Source organism: Castor canadensis, chromosome 2 (genome assembly GCF_047511655.1).
Source record: "Castor canadensis chromosome 2, mCasCan1.hap1v2, whole genome shotgun sequence".
In the NCBI taxonomy this organism is placed as follows: Eukaryota; Metazoa; Chordata; class Mammalia; order Rodentia; family Castoridae; genus Castor; species Castor canadensis.
The window spans coordinates 198,600,188-198,626,120 of NC_133387.1; the positions used below are offsets into that span (position 1 = coordinate 198,600,188).

Below are 25,933 nucleotides of genomic sequence, written 5' to 3' on the forward strand. Positions count from 1 at the left end.
TAACCTCTTTCCACATTCCAGCTTCCTATCATTTGTGTACCTACCCAGTTTTTGAAGAAAATGCATCCTGTGAAAAGCCTCTAGTTCTATTTCCTTCTGGGATTATAACTAACTGACTTGCAGCAGACTTCTTTCATTGTGACTTATTTAATGAGTTAAAATTCTTGATTTTGCAAGTAAATGAAAGGAAATGCTGGTGTTTTTGAGCTGTACATAGCTTGATCTCTGGGATTTAGGAAATGATTTATTTCAGCAGGAGCCACACTTTGGATATCATTTGCTATTCAGTGATAGGTTTGCTTCTTTTTAAAATTGTAAGATTTGTATGCCAAATGCTTTCTTTGAGCTTTTGTATTATTGAAGCAATTACATCTTTGTCAAAGAAGATTGCAGGGGGATAAAAATTTCAGAAGCACAAAACATGTGCTGGGTGGCAGCCTATATATCCCTATTTATCCCTAGAGAAAGAAATTATCTCTCTATCTGCTTCCAGGAGCATTATAGACATTTAAACAATTCTCAAACAGAAAGTTAAAGTTAAAAAAAATTAAAAATGTCCAGAAACTTACTTTCTAAACAAGCACCTTAATTTCTATTTAAAAGCTGAGGATTTTAAGTCAGTCAGTCCCATCCTGACATTTCACAGTTGTATCCTTGGGGCCTGTGCACTATTTTGAGTGAATGAATCATACAAGGGCTACATTAATTTGTCTCACCTTCTGGATCTAAATAATATCAGGCATTGACCCATGCTGACCTGGATTGGAAATTTCAGCATGGAAAATGAATGACCTCAGCCAGTTTATTCCAGAAGTTTGGGTATGTGCTATTTATAGTTAAGTCAACAAAAGCTTTGTCTGCAAAGAAAAAAATCACTATCTGAATCACAGAAAGTCATGATTAGAACTAACTGTCCTTTTTGGGAACCCATTCTAAGTGAATAATGGAAGGTTATAGCTAGAAAGAGTTTTAGAAAACCATTAGTATCCAAAGTCACAAGTGATGGCCAGTGAATCTTCTGTCATTTATTTGTTTACATATTGTGTCCAAGAAAATCTCTACACACCAACTTTTAAGTTCTAATGTTTCATATACAAACAAGAGTTTCTGACTTTTTCTGGGGAAAGAAGAGAAAGAAACCAAGCCTGGCTTCTTGAGTGTTGGCAGATGGGACTGGCTCTATCACTCATGGCATGCACTCAGGATCTGTTAGATTAAAATTTGTGAGGAGAACTATCAAGTTCACGAAGTTAGAAGGTCCATCTGTACTAAGTGATCCAGCAGCTGAAGCTCTTCTCCATTTGCCTATCATCTCACGTGGAGGATGTCCCTTGTCCACAGTTCTCAAGGGACCCCTGTAAGCCTTTGAGTTATGATCTCTGCTGCTTGCTCTGAAATGGCCATATTAGAACTCAGGTCTCAAATATTCCTCCCTCTGTTTCTAAACTTGGTGCCAAAGAAACAGCTGAGTGGTACTCAGTCCCTTTAGAGTCAGTTTTGAGGTCCAGGAGAGATTTCACAGGAAACGTGCTGCTCATTCTTACACTCTTCAATTTCGTCCACGTAACCAGCAGACAATCAGGGAAAATGATGAAAAACCACCAAACTGGCTAAGGGGAAGAACTCAAAGTCATAACTACCATTTTTGAGGGTCTGCTGTGCTCCAAGCCTTCCACATGTGCTAAGCCTCCCGAGAACACCGTGATCTATCAAATGACACTGAGGAGCTAAGCAATCTAAGACCACAGGGGTGCTAGATGGTGGAGGGAGGATTTGAACCCAGGCAATGAGGCCCCAAACACCTTGCTTCCTGCGCTGGGCATATGTCTACATTATATGCACAGATGCTGTTCCCTGGAGTTTGCTCTCTTCCCCCACTTTGCCTCCTGACTCCCTACATGAGGTCTCTAGTCCCAGGTCTCCCCAGAAAACACGTAGACCCCACCACCAATCGAACGCTGCCATGGGCTCACTAATAACTCCCTGGATTCTTCACTTGTGGACCAGTGGTGGTTTTTAATCACAGTGGCACCGTCCCTCAGAAGCCATGTCATAGCTGAGCATTCCGCAAATCTCTTGACCTTTAAATCACACGATGTTTTCTGCCACTCCTGTCTTTTACACTCAGGTTATTTGACGAAAGTTCAGGATCTTATTTCTGAGATCATACTAGCCTTGCAGATTCAAATTCTTACAAGGACCTTTCTTTTACTTAGGATGATACGAAGGAGGTCATCTAACTCCTTTACTCCAGTCCTGGACAGCCTGATTGAAAGATTTCAGGACCTGTTAGATTACATTTTTGAGCAGCATTACCAAGTTCCTGAATTAGCAGATCCATTTGTATTAAGTGACCTAGCAGCTGAAGTTCTGCAGGTAACATGGGGCACGAGGACAAGCCTAGCACATTGATTGTACGTGTGACTTCCCCGAGCGGAGAGCAACAGCATCAGTCAAAGGAGAGTTTAATAAACTCCTTGGGAGAAGGGTTATGATTTCATTATTTAAAAACCCAGCCAAGACAGCTGCAGTTGAACTTTTATAGGCACTAATCCAAATAGATCACCTGGCAAAGACAGGAAATTATTCCTTGTATTTTATAACTAATATGCCAATTTATTAATTTCCAAGCTCACATAAATCCCACTGAGCTCAGTGTTAGCTAAGAACTGATCCTGGGGAATGAGGCCTTGTGAATGCTGGGTTTTAATTTGGGCAGTGGCAGCCTCATTTGCAGGGGATAATTGCATGTCATTCCCCTCAGATGAGGAGAGGCTTTGGGGGTTTAATAAAAATAAGAGCAGCACGCTTTATCTATAGAATGCAATCCCCTAAAAGTAGACAAGGGTAAGGCACATCACAAATGATTAAATCTTTCAGCCTATAATTAATACAACTGAATTACTGTTTTTCTATTAGGTGTAATTGAATGCTTTGGTTCTCATCTAAAGTTGGAATAATAAGAACCAAGTGGAAATGGATATAAGTTGGACTAGAAGTATTTCTAGAAATGTAAAAGTGAGTGTGAATCAATTATTCAATTCTTTATCTTGAAAAAAGAACCCCAGTTTTTACCATGATTTTTTTTTTTTTGAGACTGTAGTCTTACTATGTGGTAAAGCTAACCTCCAACTTGCTATCCTCCTGTTTCAGTCTCCCTAGTGCTGGGATTGCAGATGTGTTCCATTGCGCTCAGCTTTACCAATTTACAATCACTTGTGTTGTCTTGGGTGCCAGTGGCTTATCTCTTTAATCCTAGCTACTCAAAAGGTACAGAGCAGTTCAAGGGCAACCCTGGCAAAAAAAGCAAGCCCCTGCCTCAGAAATATTCAACACAAAAACAGGCTGGCAGAATGGAGTGGCTCAAGTGTTAGAGCATCTGCCTAGCAAATGGGGGGCCCTGAGTTCAAACCTCAGGACCACCCCCCAAATTAAATCACTTATGTTGGAACTTTGCTATTTTTTTTAAATGGAATTGCTTCCAAAGTGTGGCTACTGAATAAGAGCTGACCACAGCTGAGATGTCTGTTGTGATTCGGGGTTAGAAACTCATCATTCTTGTTTAGTTCAAAGATGTGTGGTAGATGCAAATCCTGTCAGGCAAATTCCTGTTCTTCCAGGCCCACATCAGATGCTGCTTGACACTAACAGAGCCTGTAAGGGCTACTTCTTTTGTAGAAATATTGAAAGAATTCAAGGGCTCTGGGTGTTCGCAAAGGAACCATTTGGAACCTTCCTGGTACTGCTCTAAGGCAAGAGCCAACCTCAGTTATGTGTCAAGTCATATCTCAAGTAATTTAGCAAAAATAACAACAGTGATAAATGACAATTCATGTGTGTGCATGAATTGAACCCAGGGTCATGTGCTTGCTAGGCATACACTCTACCACTCGAGCCATGTCCCCAGCCCTTTTGTTTTTATTTTGCTTTGGGAGACAGGGTTTCTAACTTTGCTGGGGCTGACCTTGTACTCTAGATTCTCCTGCCTCTGCCTCCTGAGTGGCTGGGATTACACTTGTGTACCACTGTGCCCAGCTTGATGGTCACTTTTAACAACCAATTGACTCAAGGCTTTCCTTTTAGCAATGTAATTCTCACTTGCATCCCAATAGGCTTTCCTGAGAAGAAAACAAAAAGACAAAGGGAATGCACATAAGGACTTGCAGAACGATATTATGGATGTGACTGTCAATCCACCACTGATGATCCAGTGGGAAAGAGGAGTAGCTGTAAGGTATGCTTTGCAAGTCTTTCTGTTCTGAGCCTCAGATGACAAATTCGGGTGGTTGCATTTAGCAGTTTTCTCCCAGCTGGTGTCACCTGTGAAAAGGTGGTGGCTTCATGGTGTTCTGGGCATGTAGCTAGCATTTGTGATGTGAAGAAGAACTAAGCCTGAGAATGGAAATGAAAAGGCAGTCTCTTTTAGTTCTTTACTAAAGGACATGAGCAATTTGGTGGTGACCAACAGGTAGAGTGGCTTAATGGAAGACTAAAGGAGCAGTATTAGGTCAGGCACCATGGCTCAAGGCTGTTATCCTAGGTACTCTGGAGACTGAGATTGGGAAAATTGTGGTTTGACCCCATCTTAATCAGTCTGGACATTGTGGTACATGCCTATCACCCCTGCTACACTGGGAAGCACAAATAAGAGGTGCTTCCTGTGTGCAGACCAGCCCAGGAATAAAGCAAGACCTTATCTCAAAAGTAAACAAAAGCAAAAAGGACCGGGGAGTAACTGTCTTGCAAGCTTGAAGCCCTAGCCTGAGTTCATACCCCGCCATCACCCCACAAAAAGTAGAGTTATCTTATACTGAAACAGAATTTGAATCAAGTCTGCTGGGCTTGGGGAGAAAGTGTGGTGATTAAAGTCCCCTGAATCTATGTGGGCAGTCATGAATGCAGGAGAGGAACCTACAGTGGCATGAGTACAGTGACAGTATGGTGGGGAACCAAAAGCCACCGTCTGACAAGGTCACTGTGGCTTAGCAGCATTCTGACAAGGTTGGAATCTGCAGGTGCACCATGTCTCTATCATAGTGGGAAGGAACGCTAAGTGGTTTCCCTTGACTGAAAAAAGTTTATACTTAGTCAAGGACACTGGTAGTAAGAATGCCAAAACAGAAAGGTTGTCGCTGGGTCAGAGTGTTTTTGATGTTTACGTCTCTTCCTCTTTTGTGTAAAGCTTGCTGAGAAAAATAAAAATTTGCCAGTTGGTCACCAGCCTTCTGGTCATGTGTCTCGTCATTCCCTTCCTTCCTGAGTCCTTCCGTGTGTCTCGTCTGTTCATTCCTTCCCTGAGTCCTTTTGGGTCAAGGACCTCTGTGATACTGGCAAGTATGTTTGATGGGCTCGTTGCAGGTCTTGACTGCAATAAAGAGTAGTAGAATCCTTTACATTGTTATTCCTTTGCAAGTAAAGCAATTTTCCAAGTGTCTAAAAAGGGATGATGATGTGCTCTTTTTATTATGAGGCAAAAGTTATTTTAGTCTTGCCCATTTGAGACAATTGTTTAAAAGAATATTTTAGAATCTAGAACAAATTCTTAAGAATTTTCAGCTTAGATTTGTGAGGGCTTCTAGAATTCAATTTCAAAGCCTCTATCATTAAAGTACATGAAGGTCAGGCTCCGAGATGAATCAACTTCCCCAAATCACGTAGTGTGGTGAGATTGGAACTCAGGCCCTGCCGACTCAAGGAAATAGCTCCTCTTTTCCTTTGTCCTGCCTTTTTTTGGTTGAGACAACTTAATAAAGCTAACACTGTACTCATAACTTACAGTGCTCCAAATGTATAAATTTAATTAGTGAGAAATGGCAAATATGTTAGAATTTTGTTGTCAGAAAAAAGGCAGACTCTATCCAGACCTAATTTGCCTGGTATCTTCCATATTTTAGTTGACAAAATAAATGAAGTGTTACTATGAAATATGTCATAGCATCAAACTTGGTGTCTTTGAAAGGAAATATGCATATTTCCTTTTAGCTTGAAAGAGAAATCTCCAGAGGCAAGCCATTTCAAGTTTACGGGAACACAGTATTAAAAAGAATCCTCATGGTGGCTGCTATAATTTAATTTCAAAGCAGCAACTTTCAAAGTTGACAAGAAACTTACATGGCTGGATGTTTTCAAAGTCAGCGATGGTGTTCCCATAGGAAACAGCTCACAAACTTCTCACCTCATGTGTCCTTTGGAACTATGTGCTTGATAATTAGGTTGAAGCATTTTTAAAACAAGGATATGTACTTACTGAATGAAACTTGTTCTACAAAACAGCTCTTTGGAGTGATGAATAATAGCAAATGTCATTATTGTATAAACTCCTGGCAGGACAGTATAGAGTAGAATCCTATAGAACTGGTGAAAATCCCAACTGTGTCACGTGCTATTTTTACTTTACCGCTCTATTCCATACTGGTGTGAATTTGGACAGGGTATTTATCCTCATAGAGACTCAGACTTCTAAAAGGTAGACTGAGGTTCTGCCCATATGTTTGTTTTTCTGAAAAACTCATCAGAAACCCAAGCTGCTGTGTACATTTGTATCTCAGTGGAATATCTAGGATTCCTTTTTATTACTTGATGCTTCATGTTCCTAGTTGACCTTCTACTACTTTCTGCTTTCACTTCAAAATGTAGCTCCTTATAACAGAAGTACAAATCAACTTTTATGAAAAACAGCATGTTACATACATCAAATACCACCTTTGTTCTCCTATGTTCGAATGGCCTTGCCATGAAGCTCACAGCACCAAAAACAATTCTTTTGAAGTATTCAAGTCATACATGTGGGGATGAAGGAAACATGAAGGTTAGTTTATGTTGACCATGCTTGTTTAGAAGGTCAATTGAAGGCTGCCTTTGGTGGAACATTTTTTTCAGTCATTTGTAAATTTAGGGAATATAAGGCAATTTTTTTATCTTGAAGGACTAATATAAATTCTGCACATGAAGAGTTGGACAAAGAGGAAAAGCTCACTTTATAGAGGTGTACATCTGTCATGCTTTCTCTCACTCACAAAACTGTATGCCTGCACTAAAACCCCATGTAAGCTGGCTTTGAACTTCAGCTCTAATACCCATGGCTGTAACCATATGAGTCACAGTTTTAGTTTCCCCATCTGTGAAATGGGTTGTGCCCACCTACTAGCTGTACCTTAAGAGTAAATTAGCTCATGCATATGAAAGCAGCATGCTATAGAAAATTCGAGGGTTTTTTTCTCAGTTACAAGCTGTGTAACACTGCCCAAGCTCCTTGACTTCTCTGAACTTCAACTTCTCTTTCTCCCTGATGCCTATCAAACACAATTGTCAGGAGGATTCAATGACAAATTGGAAAGCTCCTAAGAGAAAGGCCCATTGGATACTTCCTTACCAGTACAATGATTTGCACATGAAGTTAGAAAGAAATATTCATTGGCCATATAAATGGTGTCTTCATTTAGAATTATCTCACATATCTATAGTTAAAATATAAAATAATATATATTTCAAACCAAAGATGTAATCGCAGCTACTTGGGAGGTGGAGATAGGAGGATGATGGCCTGAGGCCAGCCCTACAAAGTTAGGGGGAGTCTATTTGAAAAATAACTACAGCAATAATAAATAAAAAAATCAACAAATAACGTATATGGCTGAATTAATTGAGCACCTGCCTACCAAACATAAAACCCTGAGTTCAGTCCCCAGAATTGCCAAAGAAAAAAATTAAAAATACACTGCAGGGATGACTGAAACATGTTTGCCATGTGTCTCAGGGAGTGAAGATGTAAGGGGACATACATGGATTGACTGTCTTCCTTAAGTTTGGGAAATATATCTAAAAAGTGTAACGGGATTGTGAGTGAGTTTTTTTCTTTTGGCTTGCTGGTATATTCTGATACATGCACGGAGGGTCTCACTGAACTATCACGGTAAGTACTGAAATGCTGCATACAGCAGCAGGGATGAAGACACTGACCACCTTCTGCTGAGCAGATGACCACGATTTGACTGAAAGGTCCGTCTCCTTTGTTGTTGTAAACGCCAACCTTCACTTCGAAAGGAGTAAGAGGAGGGACACTTTCATCTCGATAAATGAATTTGGAAGCTTCAGAGGAGGTCACCATTTTTTCCTTCCAGCCACGAGTCCCATTGGGTCTGAAAGCCACAATATAGCCAAAGCCTTCCCCATTCTGAAATTCTTCAGACACTGGCTAAAGAAGGAAAAAAAAACACACACACACATGATTATCAGCAAAATGACAGTTTACAAAAAACCCCACTTCCTTTAAATCCTTAATTTCTTTAAAAATGGATAACTAGAGAAAAATTTCAAATCTTCATACTACATTGGAAGCCAAGATAGCCCAATGACTTTGGTGGCAGTTTTTGGAAACTGAAAAGGGTTTAAAGGTAAAAGATGAAAAGCTAAATTACATTAATTGGTATGTAAGAAAACTCACAAGAGTATTAAACTCTTGAAGTGAAACAAATTTGCTTCAATTAGTCATGTGTATGAAATGAAGGTCCTTGGATTCCACACCAGAGCTGAAGGGGTTGGGGAGAACTGTCACATGGTCTGGTGACTGTGCATATCTTGTCACTGTGAGTGCTCCACAGAGCACTGTGCCTAGCAAACCCCGAGACCAAAGCGAAACCTTTCATCCAGCATTCTTCAACATGCCAAGAAACTAGACTGTGGAACTTTTTCAAGAAACTTGTTGTGCTATGTGGCTTGTATTTAAAGTTGTAATATGGTCTTTAACTACATTTTATAGAAAGGAGGAACACGCTTGATGGATCAGTGGAGCCCAGTTACCAGCCACCGACAAGCACAGTGCCGGAACATCAAACATCATACATACCCAATAGGTATTTGTGACATAGGTTTGTTTTTTTCCTTTCAAACTTGATTTGAAGAAGAACTATTGAGTGGAGGAAGGGAGACAAAGCCCATTATGCCAAAGCTCATAGGGCAGGGCAATTCCACTTAGAGGGCTTTGAGCTCAGTGAAGGTCAGATGAGGGGAAGTTAATATGCAAAGTTTTATGAAGAAAAGGGAAATGGGAAGAACAGGTCAGATGCTCAAGGAAGATTTCACTGGGACAATGCTTTACTCTGTCTTATCATTGCTTTTAGAGACTGTCAGGAATTCATTGCGTTTTTTCCAGCAGAGATCTCCATTTCTGTATATGCTAAAGCACAGTCTGTGAGTGCATTGTAATATTTTATGAAATGTTACTGAACCTCAAGAAAGGAAAGGGGACTCATGGAAAATCAATGTATTCCTTAAACCTCTCTGTCCCCCTCTTTTCCTTTGACAAAAGATACTCTGGAAGTCATATGACAAGGTAAATAAAAGAACAGATTTTGGAATCAAGGTCCCAGTTCTGTCTAATGGAGAAAATATTTGAACTGTCTCAATTTTACAATTTGTAAAATAAGGAAAGTCACCCCTTACAGTAAGATTGTCGGACGGATTAAGTGAGAAAACCCAGACATTGTGCCATATACATGGTGGTGGCTAATTCCTTCCTTCCTAATGATTTTGCTTTCTAAAGAAGTCAAAGTGACTACTTCATCATAAAAGAATTAAATATCAAGGGCCAGGCGTGGTGGGGCACGCCAGGAATCCCAGCTGGGTGGGATGTGAAGGTGGGAGGATCCCAATGTTAGGATGGCTCTGAGCAGAAAGGGTGAGACCCTGCCTTAAAAGTAAATTAAAGCATAAGAGGCTCAACTGATAGAGCGCTTGCCTAACAATCCCAAGTTCCTGAGTTCAAAGCCACTATCACCCCCAAAACATTTTATCACCAGCTAATCCAAACACCTAAATTATTTGTGAGAGGACACATTTTAGTTGTTTAGTCTTTATTCTGAGATAGCCTACATGACAGGAAAGAATACTTTACACTTGGTGTCAAAAGCCACCTGGAGCCTGCTATGAAGATGACAGATTCCCTGTGGTGATATTCTTGAGTAATGCAGGCTCAGTGTTTCTTAATTTCATTTAAACAGACGTGTACCCTGTCTCTCTGCACCAGGGCAGCCTTGGTTTCTACGGAAGTGGCCAGTTCTGATGTCTACAGGTGTTCTTACCTCCCAGGCAATAACCAGCTCATGCCTCCTTCCACTTCTTCCACTTACGTTGGTGGGTGCCGTCTTTGGAACTGTGGATAAAAATGGATGGAGGGTGAAGAGAATAGGTGAGCAATTTCCTTATAGAATGGACATCTCATGAACTGTTTATTCTGGGTAAAATCCAGAAACAAATCAGTCGAACACTTGTTGGAAGTTAGAATGGTCAAATTAAATATAGAAACAAAGTATTTGTGTCAGATACCAAGCTTTCAGGTTTCCAGGACTGTTCAACGTGTATATTTTTCATGGTCAGGTTCTGCATCCCCCAAACTAGTCATCTCGTAGATTCTATTGGGGTGATGTCTAAATTGTAATTAGCACTAAAGCCTAAGGTATTTGCTGGTCGTTAGGAAGCTCTCAATCACTAAATGACTCTTTTGGACAGTAAAAGAAGGAAGTTAACAAGGTGAGTATGGTTGACATACTGTCTATACAAGAATGAATAAAGAATTTTTTAAACCTGCTGAAATCACTATAAGAAGGGAACTAAGGCAGAAAGGAGAAAAATAGAGGAGATGAGCCAATTTAGGTTATAATATACACATACATGGAAAGGTCATAAGGAAACTCCTTGTGTAGGAATTTTAAACAAAAATATCATTTTTTGTTATTGTTTTACAAAATCAGAGAACAGCATGGCAGAACAGGTCCTATCTGGGGAGTTGGTAGCAGTAGGAGCAGGGAGCAGGTGGGGAAAGGTATAGGAGGGTGAATATGGTATAAATACTGTGTACTCATGTATGTAAATGGAAAAATAAGGCATGTTTAAACTATTCCAGGAGTGGGGGAGAGGAGGATAAAGAAGAATGATGGCGGGGAGAATTCAAGTACTTTGTAAATGGCACAGTGTACCCCCAGCACAACAAGAAAAAATAAATGACCCTCTTTTCTCTTTACTGGTAGTATGGCTCTTTTCTGTCATCTCAGGGCTGACACCTGCCTATTTTGTGCAGAACTCCCAGTAGGATCCGGGTTACAGAAATCTTAACAACAGTGCCACAGAGTGAGAATCTACTTAAGTGAATAAACATTAAAACAATCTGTCCAGAATCAGTCTCTGTGCACACTGGAAAATATACAGGCACGCAGTGAAACTTTTTCAAAGGAATAACTATTAAAAGTATAAATGTGTCAAAGGAATAAATTCCTCTCCAGTGCACCAAATCACAAGATCTGCTGTTGAAGGGGAACATTTTCAAATGAAGAACTAACTGCTAAATGAAGGGGACTATTAAAAGAAACCATTTTCCAGGCTATCAGCCTGCATTAGCAATTTTATACTTCAGGGTTGCCTTTCTCTCCCAGCATAGAGTTTTTAAATGATATTGATACACTCATAAACAATAAATTCGCTCCTGTATATTACCTACTTGGATGAAAAGCTGTTAATTACTGGTAGATATCACACAGAATTTTATATCCTACAAAAAACTGAAGCAAAATTTGTATAGCACCAGAAAGGAAAAATAAAAAAGAATTCTCCTTGGACCAGAGCAATGGAGAGAAAATCTGTGACTATAATTGGCTCCACTGAAATAAATAACCTTTCCTCACCAGAGTCCAAATTTCAGTGTCCTTGGGTTCTTTCTTCATGAACTCATCCTTCCTCTTGCTCAAGCACATGCAGTGGCTCTCGATACAGGATTACACAGTAGTGGAATGGATTCAGTACTAGCTGCCAATCTTTTTTCTTTCAATTATGAATATTGTAGACACTATTCATGTATGGAGCTCACTGTCATGAATTCCCCCAAATTATGTAGAATTAGGTAGCCTTTAATCTCATAAAAGAAGTTACATGGAATTCAACAGGAAAAATGATGGTATTACAGTAATAATATGCTTTGTTATAATTTATATGAGCAATGAGTAAAGAATTTATTAACATGAGTTTTTTAATTAGTAATTAGTACTCAGTGTGCATGGGGACCATGTGAGAAAAGCCACTGTAAATACATTATACTGGTTGTAAATTTCTTTTCTGGTCAGTGGTATGGGTAAGGCACACAGGAAGGGAACAGGTTTACCTATGTGTAAAAGGACAAAGTTACAAGATTCTAAATGTTGCCTTAGTGAATCTGGGTTCTGAATATTGTGACCGTCAGTGCCTAGTCAAATGAATAGTAGAAGGAATGCAATTTGTCGATATCAAGCCATCGTGGCTTCTCTTAGTACACTTAAAAATGTCCACACTCACCTCACATTGAGCTCTGACAACTCACATTTGAATAATACTATGTTGATATCCATCAGACCAAGTTTTTGTCTATTAGTGACAGGGGACTAAGTTTATGTCCTACACTTTGGACTTGGAATTTTTAAACTGTCATCTTTATTTATTGCTTTTGGTTTTGGTGGGACTGGGTTCAAAGTCGAATGAATTATCTTTGCGGACTGCAGCCCGAGATGAATTTCCATGGACAGATGTGGCACAGGCTTTTTCCATTTTGCTGAGCTCTCACATACCATCTGCAAAGAGAACACCCACAGCCTACAGCCTACAGACCGGAGTGTGCAGGAGGTTGGGCTCTTCACTTGACCTCTCTTGAGAGCATTGAAAGCATGAGCAGAATGAAATACAAAGACCTATTTGAAACCAAAACCTTGGAAACTGTGGTTGTTTCACAGACCATTAATGCTTTGGGTTGTATTTTTTTTCCAGAAAATATATTTAGATTTTTCAAGTTTTAACTTTTGAGTAAAAAAGTTACAAAGAAACTTGAGAATAATTTGGTGAAATATTCCACTTTGAGGAAATGAGAAAGCAAAATAAAGCCACCTTTGATTTGATTCATTTCTAGTTGGGTAATTTCCAGCTGAATTAACCATAAATGTCCTGTTTGGTAAAATATCTTTGATTTTTTAAATCAGGCAGGTAATTTCTTCTGTAAGTGTGGAGGAATGAGTTCCTCTTTTATTACTCTCCCTCAATTTTAATGATCCTTATGTGATTCGGTAAGAGGCACGATGGCTCATCGTGTTTTAATGATGTATGTGTAAGGCACCACCTACTCTGGGGTTTTGAGGAGCTTACTAGAGATAACAGGAACTACTTGTAGAAAAGCTGAGGCTTCAGTAGCTGCAAGTCAGGCATTAGGATTTGTTGCTGGGATCATGATGTTTGACTGGGGGTTCGCACTGTACTTTGTGTGTATTTCTTAATTAGATGTAGATAATCTGGAACCTGTGCTCATTCGTTTTCTTTTCAAGTTGGTGGCACACAGTTCTTCTCTCTGCTGCCAATGCCGTGCAGCCCGCTGATTTTAATTATATACCTTAATAAAACAATATTATTTATGAGAGAAAATGGTTAATCTTTCTATAATTTTAAGTTCTATAATTCTTGCCAGAAACTTAAAATTAATATGACCAAATACCTAGTAAATGTTTTTGTTTAGTACAGAGAAATACATGTTTTCTTAAAAGCCAAGTACATTTGAGTATAGTTAATGAGAACCTGGTTTGGAATTAAGCAGTGAGGTCATGTTCTCCCTCAGTCAACTGCACATAAATGTTGTGAGCGTATTACCTTACAGAGTTGGTCACGTTTACCTGCATGCTTAGCAGCTTAAGTTCTGATTCTCCTGAGTTTATTTCTGGGCAGTAATCCTACATGAACAAATAATGTAATTGGTAACTTTGTACCCAAGTTACAAATGCTTAATATTTACCTGGCATGTGAAATAGAGACTATTATTTATTTTCGTGTTGAACATCAGAAACATAAACAGTGACTAAACTACAGTGCGCTGCCTCAGTGTAAGAGTGCCTGGCATGGAAGAACTCTTTGTATGAATAACAGTTTGAACAAAGCAAGTCATACTCCCAACATGGCTTTATTAACAACTCAACAAAACAAGATGAAATCATTTGCTATCCTTTTACCCTGAAAAATTTCCAGTTCCCCTTACAGTAAACGTTTACTTGGCTCATTAAATAAAATAGCTTTTTTAGAGATGGGATGTCTGTGTAATTTAGGAGCCTATTGGTCATCTAGTGACTGAACACAAAGATATAGGAGGATGGAAAGAGAAGGGAGGCTGCTTATGCAGAAAAGGTAGAAATCAAGGGAAACATTTAAAAACATTATTCATGGTGGCCTGTTACCCTGGCACTTGAGAAGTTGAGGCCTGAGGGTCCCGAATTTGAGGCCAGCCTGGGCTAAATAGCAAGACCCTATCTCAAAAAACCCAAAACACAACAAAACCAAACCAAACCTGTTAAACCATGTTTGTTCCTACCAGAATTGAAGTATATAGCACATGAATATTCCTATTAACTGATTATCATTTAGACTCAGTTTATAGAAAGAGTAAAATTTTGAGTTTCCAAAAACGCCTCAAAAAAACCAAAATAGGGATACACCAAATACCAGTGTTATTTCCTGAAGAGTTCAGATAATACTTCTATTCTTAGCAACAGGACAGATAAGGCAGTGTGTACAGAACATAGAGCTGTTCTTGTGGAAGTGAGAAAGATCTAAACTGCAATCCCAGCTCTACAATTCGGTCAGACTAGGTGTCTCATAAAGGCACCTACTTTTAAAGGTTGTTTTCAATAATTACTAGTACCTGAAATTATTATGTAGTATCTAGTATTATCTGTTAAATTTTCAAAAACAAGTGTCAAAATCTATGATAAACACAGCTCCTCAAGAGTCTATACACATGTGATCCTGGAGCAGAATATTTTTCTTGGGCATTTGGATAGTGTTGTTTTGCTCACACCATGGAAATTATGCTTTCAGTTTTGTTGAAGCTTGTTCTAATATGGAAATCTTGGTGATATGCACTTCTTGATTTACAAAAGAATTTGCCAGGATGTTCTAGGAAATGCAGGATGTCTCTGATTTTAGAACCTCCTTAAAAAAGAGTAGGAAATACTCTGGAGTTAGTAGGTATAGGTAAGAACTTTCTCAACGAAACCCCAGTAGCACAGCAACTAAGAGATAGCATAGATAAATGGGACCTCATAAAACTAAGAAGCTTCTGTTCATCAAAAGAAATGGTCTCTAAACTGAAGAGACCACCCAAAGAGTGGGAGAAAATATTTGCCAGCTACACATCAAAGGACTGATAACCAGAATATATAGGGAACTTAAAAAACTAAATTCTCCCAAAACTAATGAACAATAAAGAAATGGGCAAGTGAACTAAACACAACTTTCTCAAAAGAAGAAATTCAAATGGCCAAAAAACACATGAAAAAATGCTCACCATCTCTAGCAATAAAGAAAATGCAAATTAAAACCACACTAAGATTCCACCTCACCCCTGTTAGAATAGCCATCATCAGCAACACCACCACCAACAGGTGTTGGCGAGGATGTGGGAAAAAGGAACCCTCTTACACTGTTGGTGGGAATGTAGACTAGTACAACCACTCTGGAAAAAAATTTGGAGGCTACTTAAAAAGCTAGACATTGATCTACCATTTGATCCAGCAATACCACTCTTAGGGATATACCCAAAAGACTGTTACTCCAGAGGCACCTGCACACCCATGTTTATTGTGGCACTATTCACAATAGCCAAGTTATGGAAACAGCCAAGATACCCCAGCACTGACGAATGGATTAAGAAAATGTGGTATCTATACACAATGGAATTTTATGCAGCCATGAAGAAGAACGAAATGTTATCATTCGCTGGTAAATGGATGGAATTGGAGAGCATCATTCTGAGTGAGGTTAGCCTGGCCCAAAAGACCAAAAATCGTATGTTCTCCCTCATATGCGGACATTAGATCAAGGGCAAACACAACAATGGGATTGGACTTTGAGCACATGATAAAAGCGAGAGCACACAAGGGAGGTGTGAGGATAGGTAAGACACCTAAAAAACTAGCTAGCATTTGTTGCCCTTAATGCAGAGAAACTAAAGCAGATATCTTAAAAGCAACCGAGGCCAATAGGAAAAGGGGACCAGGAACCAGAGAAAAGGTGAGATCAAGAAGAATTAACCTAGAAGGTAATACACACGCACAGGAAATTAATGTGAGTCAACTCCCTGTATAGCTATCCTTATCTCAACCAGCAAAAACCCTTGTTCCTTCCTATTATTGCTTATACTCTCTCTTCAACAAAATTAGAGATAAGGTCAAAATAGTTTCTGCTGGGTATTGAGGGGGTGGGGGGGAGAGGGAGGGGGTGGGGGGGAGAGGGAGGGGGCGGGGTGGGTGGTAAGGGAGGGGGTGGGGGCAGGGGGGAGAAATGACCCAAGCCTTGTATGCACATATGAATAATAAAACAATAAAAAAAGAACCTCCTTAAAAATAGTAATAGTTAAGAACACGGGGGTGAGACTACAGTAAACAGTGTTCACCTCAACTTATGTTCTCTTTATTTGAATGGGTCCAAAAGGAAGTGATGGTCCACAAGGAAATCTTTGAATGAGATTTGCTCCTGCATGTGGAAAAAGAGAAGGGAAGACAAAAAGCAGAAGGGAGCCCATGGGGAGAGGAGATAACAGGGGAGCCATCAGTTTCAGAGAAAGTTCCAGGTTAGTGCTCCAGTTCTGCCTCTTAATTAGAAGAGAACTTATGCAAGTTTTAAAAACTCCATAATTCTGTTACCTCATTTGTAAAGTGGGGCTCAGCATGTCTTTAGAGAAGTGCTTTAGGGGGCTGATGTGAAAACTCAATGATAAAATGAGGGCAGGTGTTTAGCACAAAGTGTGGATGTGCTGGATGGCAGTGCAGGGAAGAGGAAGACGAGGGAGGTCTAAGTCCAAGTCTCATACTGAGTCCTGGGTCCATACTTTCTCACTGCCTGCTCATCTTTCTTCCATCATTGTGCCTTGGCCTTTCTTCACTGCAAAGATCTACCTGGCAGTTCCCAGGTTTCCTTCAGAAACCATTTTGTAAATATTGCCATCTCAGTTTGCAAAATGAAGGCTCATTTCTTGACTCTATTTACAGAAAAGACTTGTCTGTACCAAAGCGGTTTTATGAGTTAATATTGTCTACTATATGACCCTTACTGTGGTTTTCTTTTTTCCTAATTATTGGGATTCGCTCTTAGAGGTCTGTTGCTTGCCATAATTTTTGTCTTCTCTTAATCTTGCTGAGAACTGTTTCTTTTATAAAATATAATTAAATCACTCATTGGGTTGAGGAAAGCCATAATGTTCATTTAATAGTATTTTCTTTTAGATTTCCCCAATTACTTCAGCTGAATACTTTAATGCTTTTTATATAATGTTTTCTAAGAAACACAGACTGGGAGATCTTAAAACTCTTAGGCTGTGCCCTTTCTCTATATTCAAAAGTGTCTGACCACTGGATATTTTCTAATTGGCGCCAGGAAATAATTCATTCCAAGTCCTATGTGGCCTAGCTTTCAAACTCCTATTAAATGCCATTTGTTGTCAGTCAACAAACACCTAGAGAACACCCATCCAGACTCATAATATATTACTGTAGCAGTTTTTTGTATTTCACAATGGCTTTATCACTAAAGAATCACTACTTACATGTATTATAATAGTATTTTGTTGCGTCTCTTCCATGATTTTTGAACTTAAGAAAAGTTCCCAAATAACTACCATGGGCAAGAATGATAACCATAGAAATTTAAAAATACAGGATCATTTTAGGAGCCAGAAGAGAATGTATGACTACAGAAATGGTAATTTAAAGTTAAATGAGTCTTTTTCTGAACTTGGAATGAGTCGTGTGCAACAAGCTCAGATGCTAAAGTGAAGTTGGCTGGAGAATGCTGCAGACTTGTCAGACACAGGAAAACCAATTTTATGACCCTTTCCCATTTCCCAACTCCAGCTCAGAAATGTGGGATTAGAGCAGGAGAAATGTTATTTTGGGGGAAGGTAGATGTGCTATGGAGTCTCCCTCCAACACCAGTGGTTGGTAGAGAAGGGGGTGTCATTTCCTTCATAAGCTAAATAAAGGGAGGACAAAATGACCAACCAGGGTCAGGAGCTCAGGGGCCTACCTGCCTCTCACACCTGGCTGGACAATGTTGGCATCAGAGTTTTGTAGGCTGCCACACCCCCCCTTGGAGGTACCACAAGCAGAGGTGAAAATAGTTCCTGGGGGCACCTTCTATGGGATGTGGACTGGCACCGTGGGGCAAGCTGACATGACAGAAGTAAGGTTTGCACAAGCTTGTTAGGATCACATGCAGGTTGTCTGTCTGGGGCTGAGATGTCTCCAGAGTACCAAAGGACCTCAGAAGGAAAGAAGATGAAGACAAATGCCATAGTGAGAAAACTGATGGCACCTCCTTTGATGTCTTTTGTCTTGTTTTTTTTTTTTGGCCCAGGAAGTGCAAGAGGACAGCCTTGGGCTGAAAGGGGAGAGCAAGGGATTGGATGTGAGATTCAAATTTGTATTTGAACTAAGCTGGAGTTTTTAACGCCTGAAAATGAGACTGCCCTAGAACTAAAAGTGCCTGGGATACGGTTGGGGGCGTGGCTGGGGATCATGAAGCATATTAAGGAAAGTAGTGGGAGAAGATTCCAGCTGTGTTGTGTTTAGACTCTACAGGAAGTTCATTCTCCTAGCATCATCAGGTGCAGAAAGAACCAAAACCATTTCATCTGGTGGTCCACTCGGCACATTGATCCAGTGGAGCACTGATCTCTTAAATGGAGACAGAACAGCTTTCTTTGTGACCATAAACATGTGTGTAGCATTTTCCATTTCAGAGTCAAAAGAGAATGGTGGGGCAGAATTCAATGTACAAAGCAACTAAAGAGCTATTTGTACCAAAAAAAAATTGTTCTGATATTTCTTTTTTCTCTGCTTCTTTTGCCTTCTTTTTGCTTCAAGAACTGAAGAAAATTGTTGTTTGTTGGAACAATATCAAATTCTACTTATAGACTCAATACCACCTAGATAAGAAGAACGAAAAGCAGCTCAGGAGGGAAACAGAAATGTGGGGACATGTCGATTTAACCTGAAAATTTGCTCCAAAGTGGAAAAGTATACTTGTGATATTACCAATGCTTAAATTCCTGCACAACTCACTTAAATTGATGATGACGATAAGATAATAACTGGTAATTTTCACACACATTCTCTTATTTAATACAAAGGATGAGGTTGTAATATTTTTCCCCAATGTCTAAGTGAGGAAATTAAACTGTCAGCAACCTTGCTGTGTTCCCAATGCTAGGAAGGGAACATTAGACGGTTATCAGATACTTAGTTATAGGTGAAACTTTCTTTTAAAATCTGTCTGTACATTGTAATGATTTGTTACAATTTGAATGATTAATATAATAGCAATAGTAAAGTTATAAACATCAAGATTTGTAGCAAGAGCTTTGGAGATAATCGAGACCACACTACCACACTGTGGAGAAAGAAACCTTTCTGGATGACAAATTGCAGAGCTCCATCTTGTCTCCTTTACGTACTTCCTTCCAGTGTTACAAATACGTAACTTGTTACAAATACGTAATTTACAGTAAGTTGCGTATTTGTAACACTGAATGTAAGTCCAAGTGCATGGGAGATTTGCTGCTGCTGTGTTCACTTTACCTTTTTGCATTTCTGTCATGTCATATTTTTCTTCTTTTTTTTGAGACAGGGTCGTGACATGTAGCCCAGGCTAGCCTTGAAATCACAATCCTCCTGCCTCAACTCCCTGAGGTGAATGCTAGGATTATAGGCATGCCCGACTCCATACTGTGTTTTTCAAGGTCACTTCCTAAAATGTAATTTTCTCTCCTGTCATCTTTTAAACATTTTTTAAAAATTTATTTATGTTTTATTTTATTGTGCTGGGTTGTAGCATTTACAAAGGTTCTTACAATGTATCAAATATGTCATACTTGAGTTTACCCCCTCAACTGCTCTCTTCCCCCCCCATTTGAGAAATAGTTTGAACAGGTATCTTTTTTCTGTTTACATTCATGTGTACAGTGTCATCTTTTTCAATAACAAAGCATTTGTATTCTGTTTCAAACATATATGTTGGTTTGATATCTCATACTTCATAAACACAGGGTTGTTACATCTTTGTCTCTCTGTGTAATCTCTAATTAAAACTTGCAAGAGAACTGCATTATAAATAAACACAAATATGTACTAAATATATACATATATGTATTACTGTTTTATGTCCTAATACTAAGAAGTTGGTTTAAACCAATTTACTTTATCTTCATTGACTACCAAATGTTTTCATGACTAGAAAACTCTAGATATACCCTAGAGAAACATTGCAAGGAAAATTAAATTTTTGATATGTAGGAAAGAGCAATGTTAAGGTAGAAATGCTTTATTAAAGCTACTTTGGAACTTAGAATTTTGTAATAAATAAGAGAGCTTTAAACAGGCGTAAAACTTTCAACTCAACATCCTAAGGTGAGACATTTTCTCTCCCAAGTAGCTCTGTCAATTTTCAAAGTTTAGTTGGTCCATTAGAACAGGCTGGTCTTTTAAAATACAGACATGTACTTCATAGAGGCAGAGTACGTCATTGAGAGGGTGTCTTAGGATATTGGTGTCCCTTTTAATCTGTGCTGCCTGACAAAACTTTCTCAAAACTCAACACTTGGTTCAACACCATTAGTAGCTCTAGCTATGTGTGGTATCCAAGCAAAAGAAGCAAGAAGCAGGCGCTACGAGCCTAGCAGAGAAGAGTGCTTTGTGCATTTTTCATTCTATTTCTGTTCTCTTCCATAAGATTTTAATGACTAAAGTATGTCATGTATATAGAACTCATGACAAAATGGAGAAGCAAGCCTCCCGTGATTGAGGGAGCTGCAGAAATAGACGAAGTCTTTTAAATGCATCATCTGAACACAATTTAGCTTCAAATGTGTTTTTGCTAAAATGCTTTTTAAAAGCAGAAGGAGATTTACACTATAAAAAGTTTAAAAGGATTATTCATCCCAAATGGGTTATTTATATTTCAAGTGAATATTTATAGAGAGCCCCTGAATTAAGCAGTTCTCTCTGTCTCGTTTTAAACACAATTAACAATATGCAAAGTAAGGCAATGCTTTGTAGAGAATTTGGGAGCATAGATATTACCACTGGCAGTCATTTCAGTGTCTGTACACTGAGTACATAAATGAGGAATGGCTAACCTGTTATGCTCTTAATTAATGAACACCTGTACACAATGAAAGCTTGGCTGGTTTTATGGGAGTCTGAAAACCCAATCAGGCAATTAACGTTTAACCTAAAATTAACCTGATTGAAAAGTAGCAGAAAAAACAACTTGTAAGATAAAATTGTCAAAAACAGAAAACTTTGATTTCTTGTGAATGAATCTTTTCCAGCATATTTAGGGTATTTTACCTTTCATTTTCTTGGGTGCTTGACTTTTATATGGAAAAAAATCTGCATATCTTTTGCATGGTTTTAGATTGCAATGTAGTACATAAGTTAGTGTTATAAATTATCATTTGGGATTCTTTTTGTCTTAAAGGACAGTGTATAGCAGGCTCTATACCACCACTTGAGCCAACTCCCAGCCCCTCTATTGTTTTGATAGTGCAGTAATTATAAGCTTTAATTTTTTCAAGTCAAAATCATATTTTGATCCAGTTCTACAAATATCACATAAAATGGACACAGTTAATTCTTAGAGTTCTCTGTTCATGTGTTTCTGACATAGACACTGGGGTAAGAAAGGGGTACATAAAGGAAAAAAAAAGTTCCTTTTAAAATGTGAAACAGCCAGGTGTGGTGGTACATACCTGTAATCCCAGTGCTTGGAAGCCTGAGACTGGAGGATTGCAAGTTCAACCTGGGCTAAATAGAAATATCCTGCCTCAAAAAAAAATTTTGAGTACCAGCACCAGCACCAGGTAGTGTTTTAGATTCCAAATACAGAAGAGTAAAGAAATAAGACAAAACTTTCATTTCCAGTGCACTTTTATTTTGAAATTCATGTATTATGATCAAGTATTAAAACATTAAAATTGTTTTTCCTCCCTGTCTCTGACACCTACTATGCCCCTCCCTCATTCCTCCCATTTTCACATTTTCTCTCATCAGATTGCTTCAACCTTGTGTCCTTGAAGTCAGTGCCTTATTAGGTACTTTCTTCACATAATGTATTTATATATTTTAACTGTACATATTTGTGGGTATAGATGATATGTGTGTACAATGTGTAATGATCAAATCAGGATAAGTAGCATTTCCATATCCTACACACTTATCATTTCTTTGTGTTGAGAACCTTGGAATTCGTCTAGTTCTTTATAAAATTAAGATACAATTCTACAGGTACATAAAAGATAGACTCTTCAGGGTAATTAAAACTTAACTCAAAAAATTCTTTCATGTTTTGCTCCTTCCAGGGGATAGGCCAGATATCTCAGTCTTTGTTGTTGTTTTATGTGATACTAAGGATCTGACCCAGGGCCTCATGCATTTCAGGCAAAAACTGTACGACTAGAGCCAAGTCTCTAGCCCTTTGATTTTAAACAGCCTGGGCTGGCCTCCAAATGCCAATCCTCTGCCTCAAAGACTAGCTGAGAGTATAGACATGCACTAGTACACCTGTCTTTAATTTGCTTTCAAATAAAGCTGTTAATAATTCCTTTTCTGTAATCATTAGAAACACTTTTACTAGAAATACTTGTTATAAAGCACCAGGACCCTTTGTTTTCCAAGTCAGAAAGCAGATGCATATTTATTATGCACAGAGAGGTCAAGAAAACAATAGGCCAAAGAAGGGGCATGTTTGTTTTGCAAAGTGTGATTTATTTAGGTTAAGTGGTGAAGGGCAAAATAGAGTTCTAAGAAAGACTCTAATGTAAAGGAATGTATCACTGTGGGAAAAGGTGAGCCTACCTATTCTGAATTCCATGGATATTTTATACTGAATATATACATGAGCAGAACAGTTGCTCAAATTTCATGGTAACTTGAAGATGGTGCCAGGGTTGGGAGAAAAACTAAAGCCTCTAGATGCCTGCACTTGTGGAAACCAGGAAACAAGGTCTGAAAACAAGTAAAATGAAGGAATTACTTTAAAGGTACTGATTTCATGATATATAGGCAGATCAGAACAAATTATATTAAGATGCGTACTAAACAAATCATAGCTAATTCAATTTGCCTCTAAAGTGATTAGAGACCTGCAGAATAGAATTCTGAAATAGGCTTGTCTCCAGATTCTCACCTGCCTCATTTGTGCGAATCATTCGAGAAGGGGTGCTTGGGTCTCCAGTCCCAATTGGATTGGTGGCCACCACTCGAAACTCATATTCCACCCAGGCATTTAGGTCCACTGCCATGGCCGATTCCATGTCTCCTGTTACGATTTCTGGGACTGCAGAGAGGAAGGACATTTCATGTCATTAGGAGGACTGGAAAAATGATACAAATGCCAATCAACAATGTCACCATTACTCATCATTCTAAACATGAGCATAACACCTCTATGTCATTAGTAAAACGAACACCAATTTTCAGGAAATAAGCACTTGCAGATTTCCAAATTTGTTGGAGTTAATTAGAATTCCTCCAACACATAATTGGCCATTATATAACTAGTCATTATTTACACCAAAAATCATATTGTCAAACCTCTGAGCCCCAGAAAAGAAGGCAACACCTACTATAATTAAACGAAGAATTCTTCAATTTTTAGGGAAATTTCTTGAGCCGTCTGCCTCTCCCACTTCTGGCGAACATAATCATTTGGCATTCCAAGCAGCAAATGAAGACTGCACCTCTTTAGTTTAAAAGCTACAGTGTGTGGGATCTAAGTGGGGGATCTCCTTGGAGTGACTTTTGGTACTGTGTTTCGATTTTTGTAAAAACGTGAAATTGTCTGTCAATGTAGTTACCGTGCAGTGAAGTACTTCGTACACAGTACACGTGTAGGACTGCCTTCTTGTTCATTCATCTCTGCTGTCTAGGAAGCATTTCAAGAAGAGTGTTTGTTACAGGATAAAAAGGGCAACATGGAGAATCTCCCTTAGAATTTGCAAAAATCCACTGGATTCCTAGGGGTCCTTGATTGCTACATAGCTGGTGGGGGAGCAAGGGTGGGGCACAGAGCTATTAATTGCCCTCAGTTCTGTTCTGGTGACATAGAATGAAATCAGCTTGGATTTCCCAGGAAAATTTCTTCTGAAATGAGTCAGAAGATTGTTACCAAATGAGCAGCTCTGTAAAGGCAAAGGAACAGAGCATAAGCAGGGTGGCCTAGCTGACAGACATAACAGAACTGTAGAGCTGATTTCATAAGAGTTGATGTGAAGATGTGGAAAAATGTCTCCTCTTACTTCACTGACATCTGAGCAGTATTTTTGGAGCCTTAGAGGTAAGGGAAAAGGCCACTCTTCAGTCCATAGGCTGTGAAATGCTGAACTAGACTGGACAGGCATTCAGATGGGAGAGACACTCCCAGGCTCTCGGCTCTCTCTAGCTTCCCGTGTCCAGTACTTGCCTTGGGTTTACCACTGTTTCCTTTGCTTCTATTGAGAACAGACATCTCAAACAACTCCAGACTCCTGGGCCACACCTAGCCCTTGTACTCTAACTCCCACAGGATTCTACAACTTCCTCTTCGCCCAGTTTATGTCCCTCCTTAACTCTTGCAATTTTCCCCTGTGCCTTCGGAATTCATGACCCATCAACAGGAAATCCCCCAAATGTCCTCTGAATGTTGCTCCACCATGTCTCTCTAACAGACACTGAAGACATCTCACTCTTCCCGAGAGGTTGGTCCTCCACACACACACCACACACACCACACACACACACACACACACACCACACACACACCACACACACACCACACACACACCACACACACACACCACACACACACACCACACACACACACCACACACACACACCACACACACACCACACACACCACACACACACACCACACACACACACCACACACACCACACACACCACACACACCACACACACACCACACACACCACACACACCACACACCACACACACACCACACACACACCACACACCACACACACACCACACACACACACCACACACACACACCACACACACACACCACACACACACCACACACACCACACACACACCACACACACCACACACACCACACACACCACACACACACCACACACACCACACACACACCACACACCACACACACACCACACACACCACACACACACCACACACACACACCACACACACACCACACACCATACACACCACACACACACCACACACACACCACACACCATACACACCACACACACACCACACACACACACACACACACCACACACACACCACACACACACACCACACACCACACACCACACACACACACCACACACCACACACACACCACACACCACACACACACCACACACCATACACACCACACACACACCACACACACACCACACACACACCACACACCACACACACACCACACACCACACACCACACACCATACACACCACACACACACCACACACACACCACACACCACACACACACACCACACACACCACACACACCACACACCACACACCACACACACACCACACACCACACACACACCACACACCATACACACCACACACACACCACACACACACACACACACACCACACACACACCACACACACATAAGTCTAGACTCATATGTCCACCTCCCTGTTTGCAGTTCCCATGTAGGGGCCTATCCACGTGTCACACTTAGTACGTCCCAAGCGTGTTATCTCATTTCCACCCCATGCTGGTCCAGTCATGCTGGCTTCAGTCACTTGACAGTAACTCCATCCTAGAGTTGGTCAAGTAAAAAATCTCACGGTCGTCTTTGAATTATTTTTCTCTTAAATTCTTTACATCCAGATTGTTAG

At 39.7% G+C, this 25,933-nt stretch overlaps 1 protein-coding gene across 2 annotated transcripts in view; it reads right to left on the minus strand.

The window, feature by feature from the left end:
* The window catches only part of Cntn5 (contactin 5), a 1,105,069-nt gene that overhangs the window by 44,570 nt on the left and 1,034,566 nt on the right, over positions 1–25,933 (minus strand). For both annotated transcript variants that reach the window (XM_074066853.1, XM_074066854.1), the window contains 3 exons: positions 23,233–23,382; positions 10,080–10,150; positions 7,960–8,194 (listed from right to left, as the gene is read on the minus strand). In XM_074066853.1, coding sequence (XP_073922954.1) covers positions 7,960–8,194; positions 10,080–10,150; positions 23,233–23,382 — 456 coding nt within the window. The remainder of the gene's footprint in view (positions 1–7,959; positions 8,195–10,079; positions 10,151–23,232; positions 23,383–25,933) is intronic.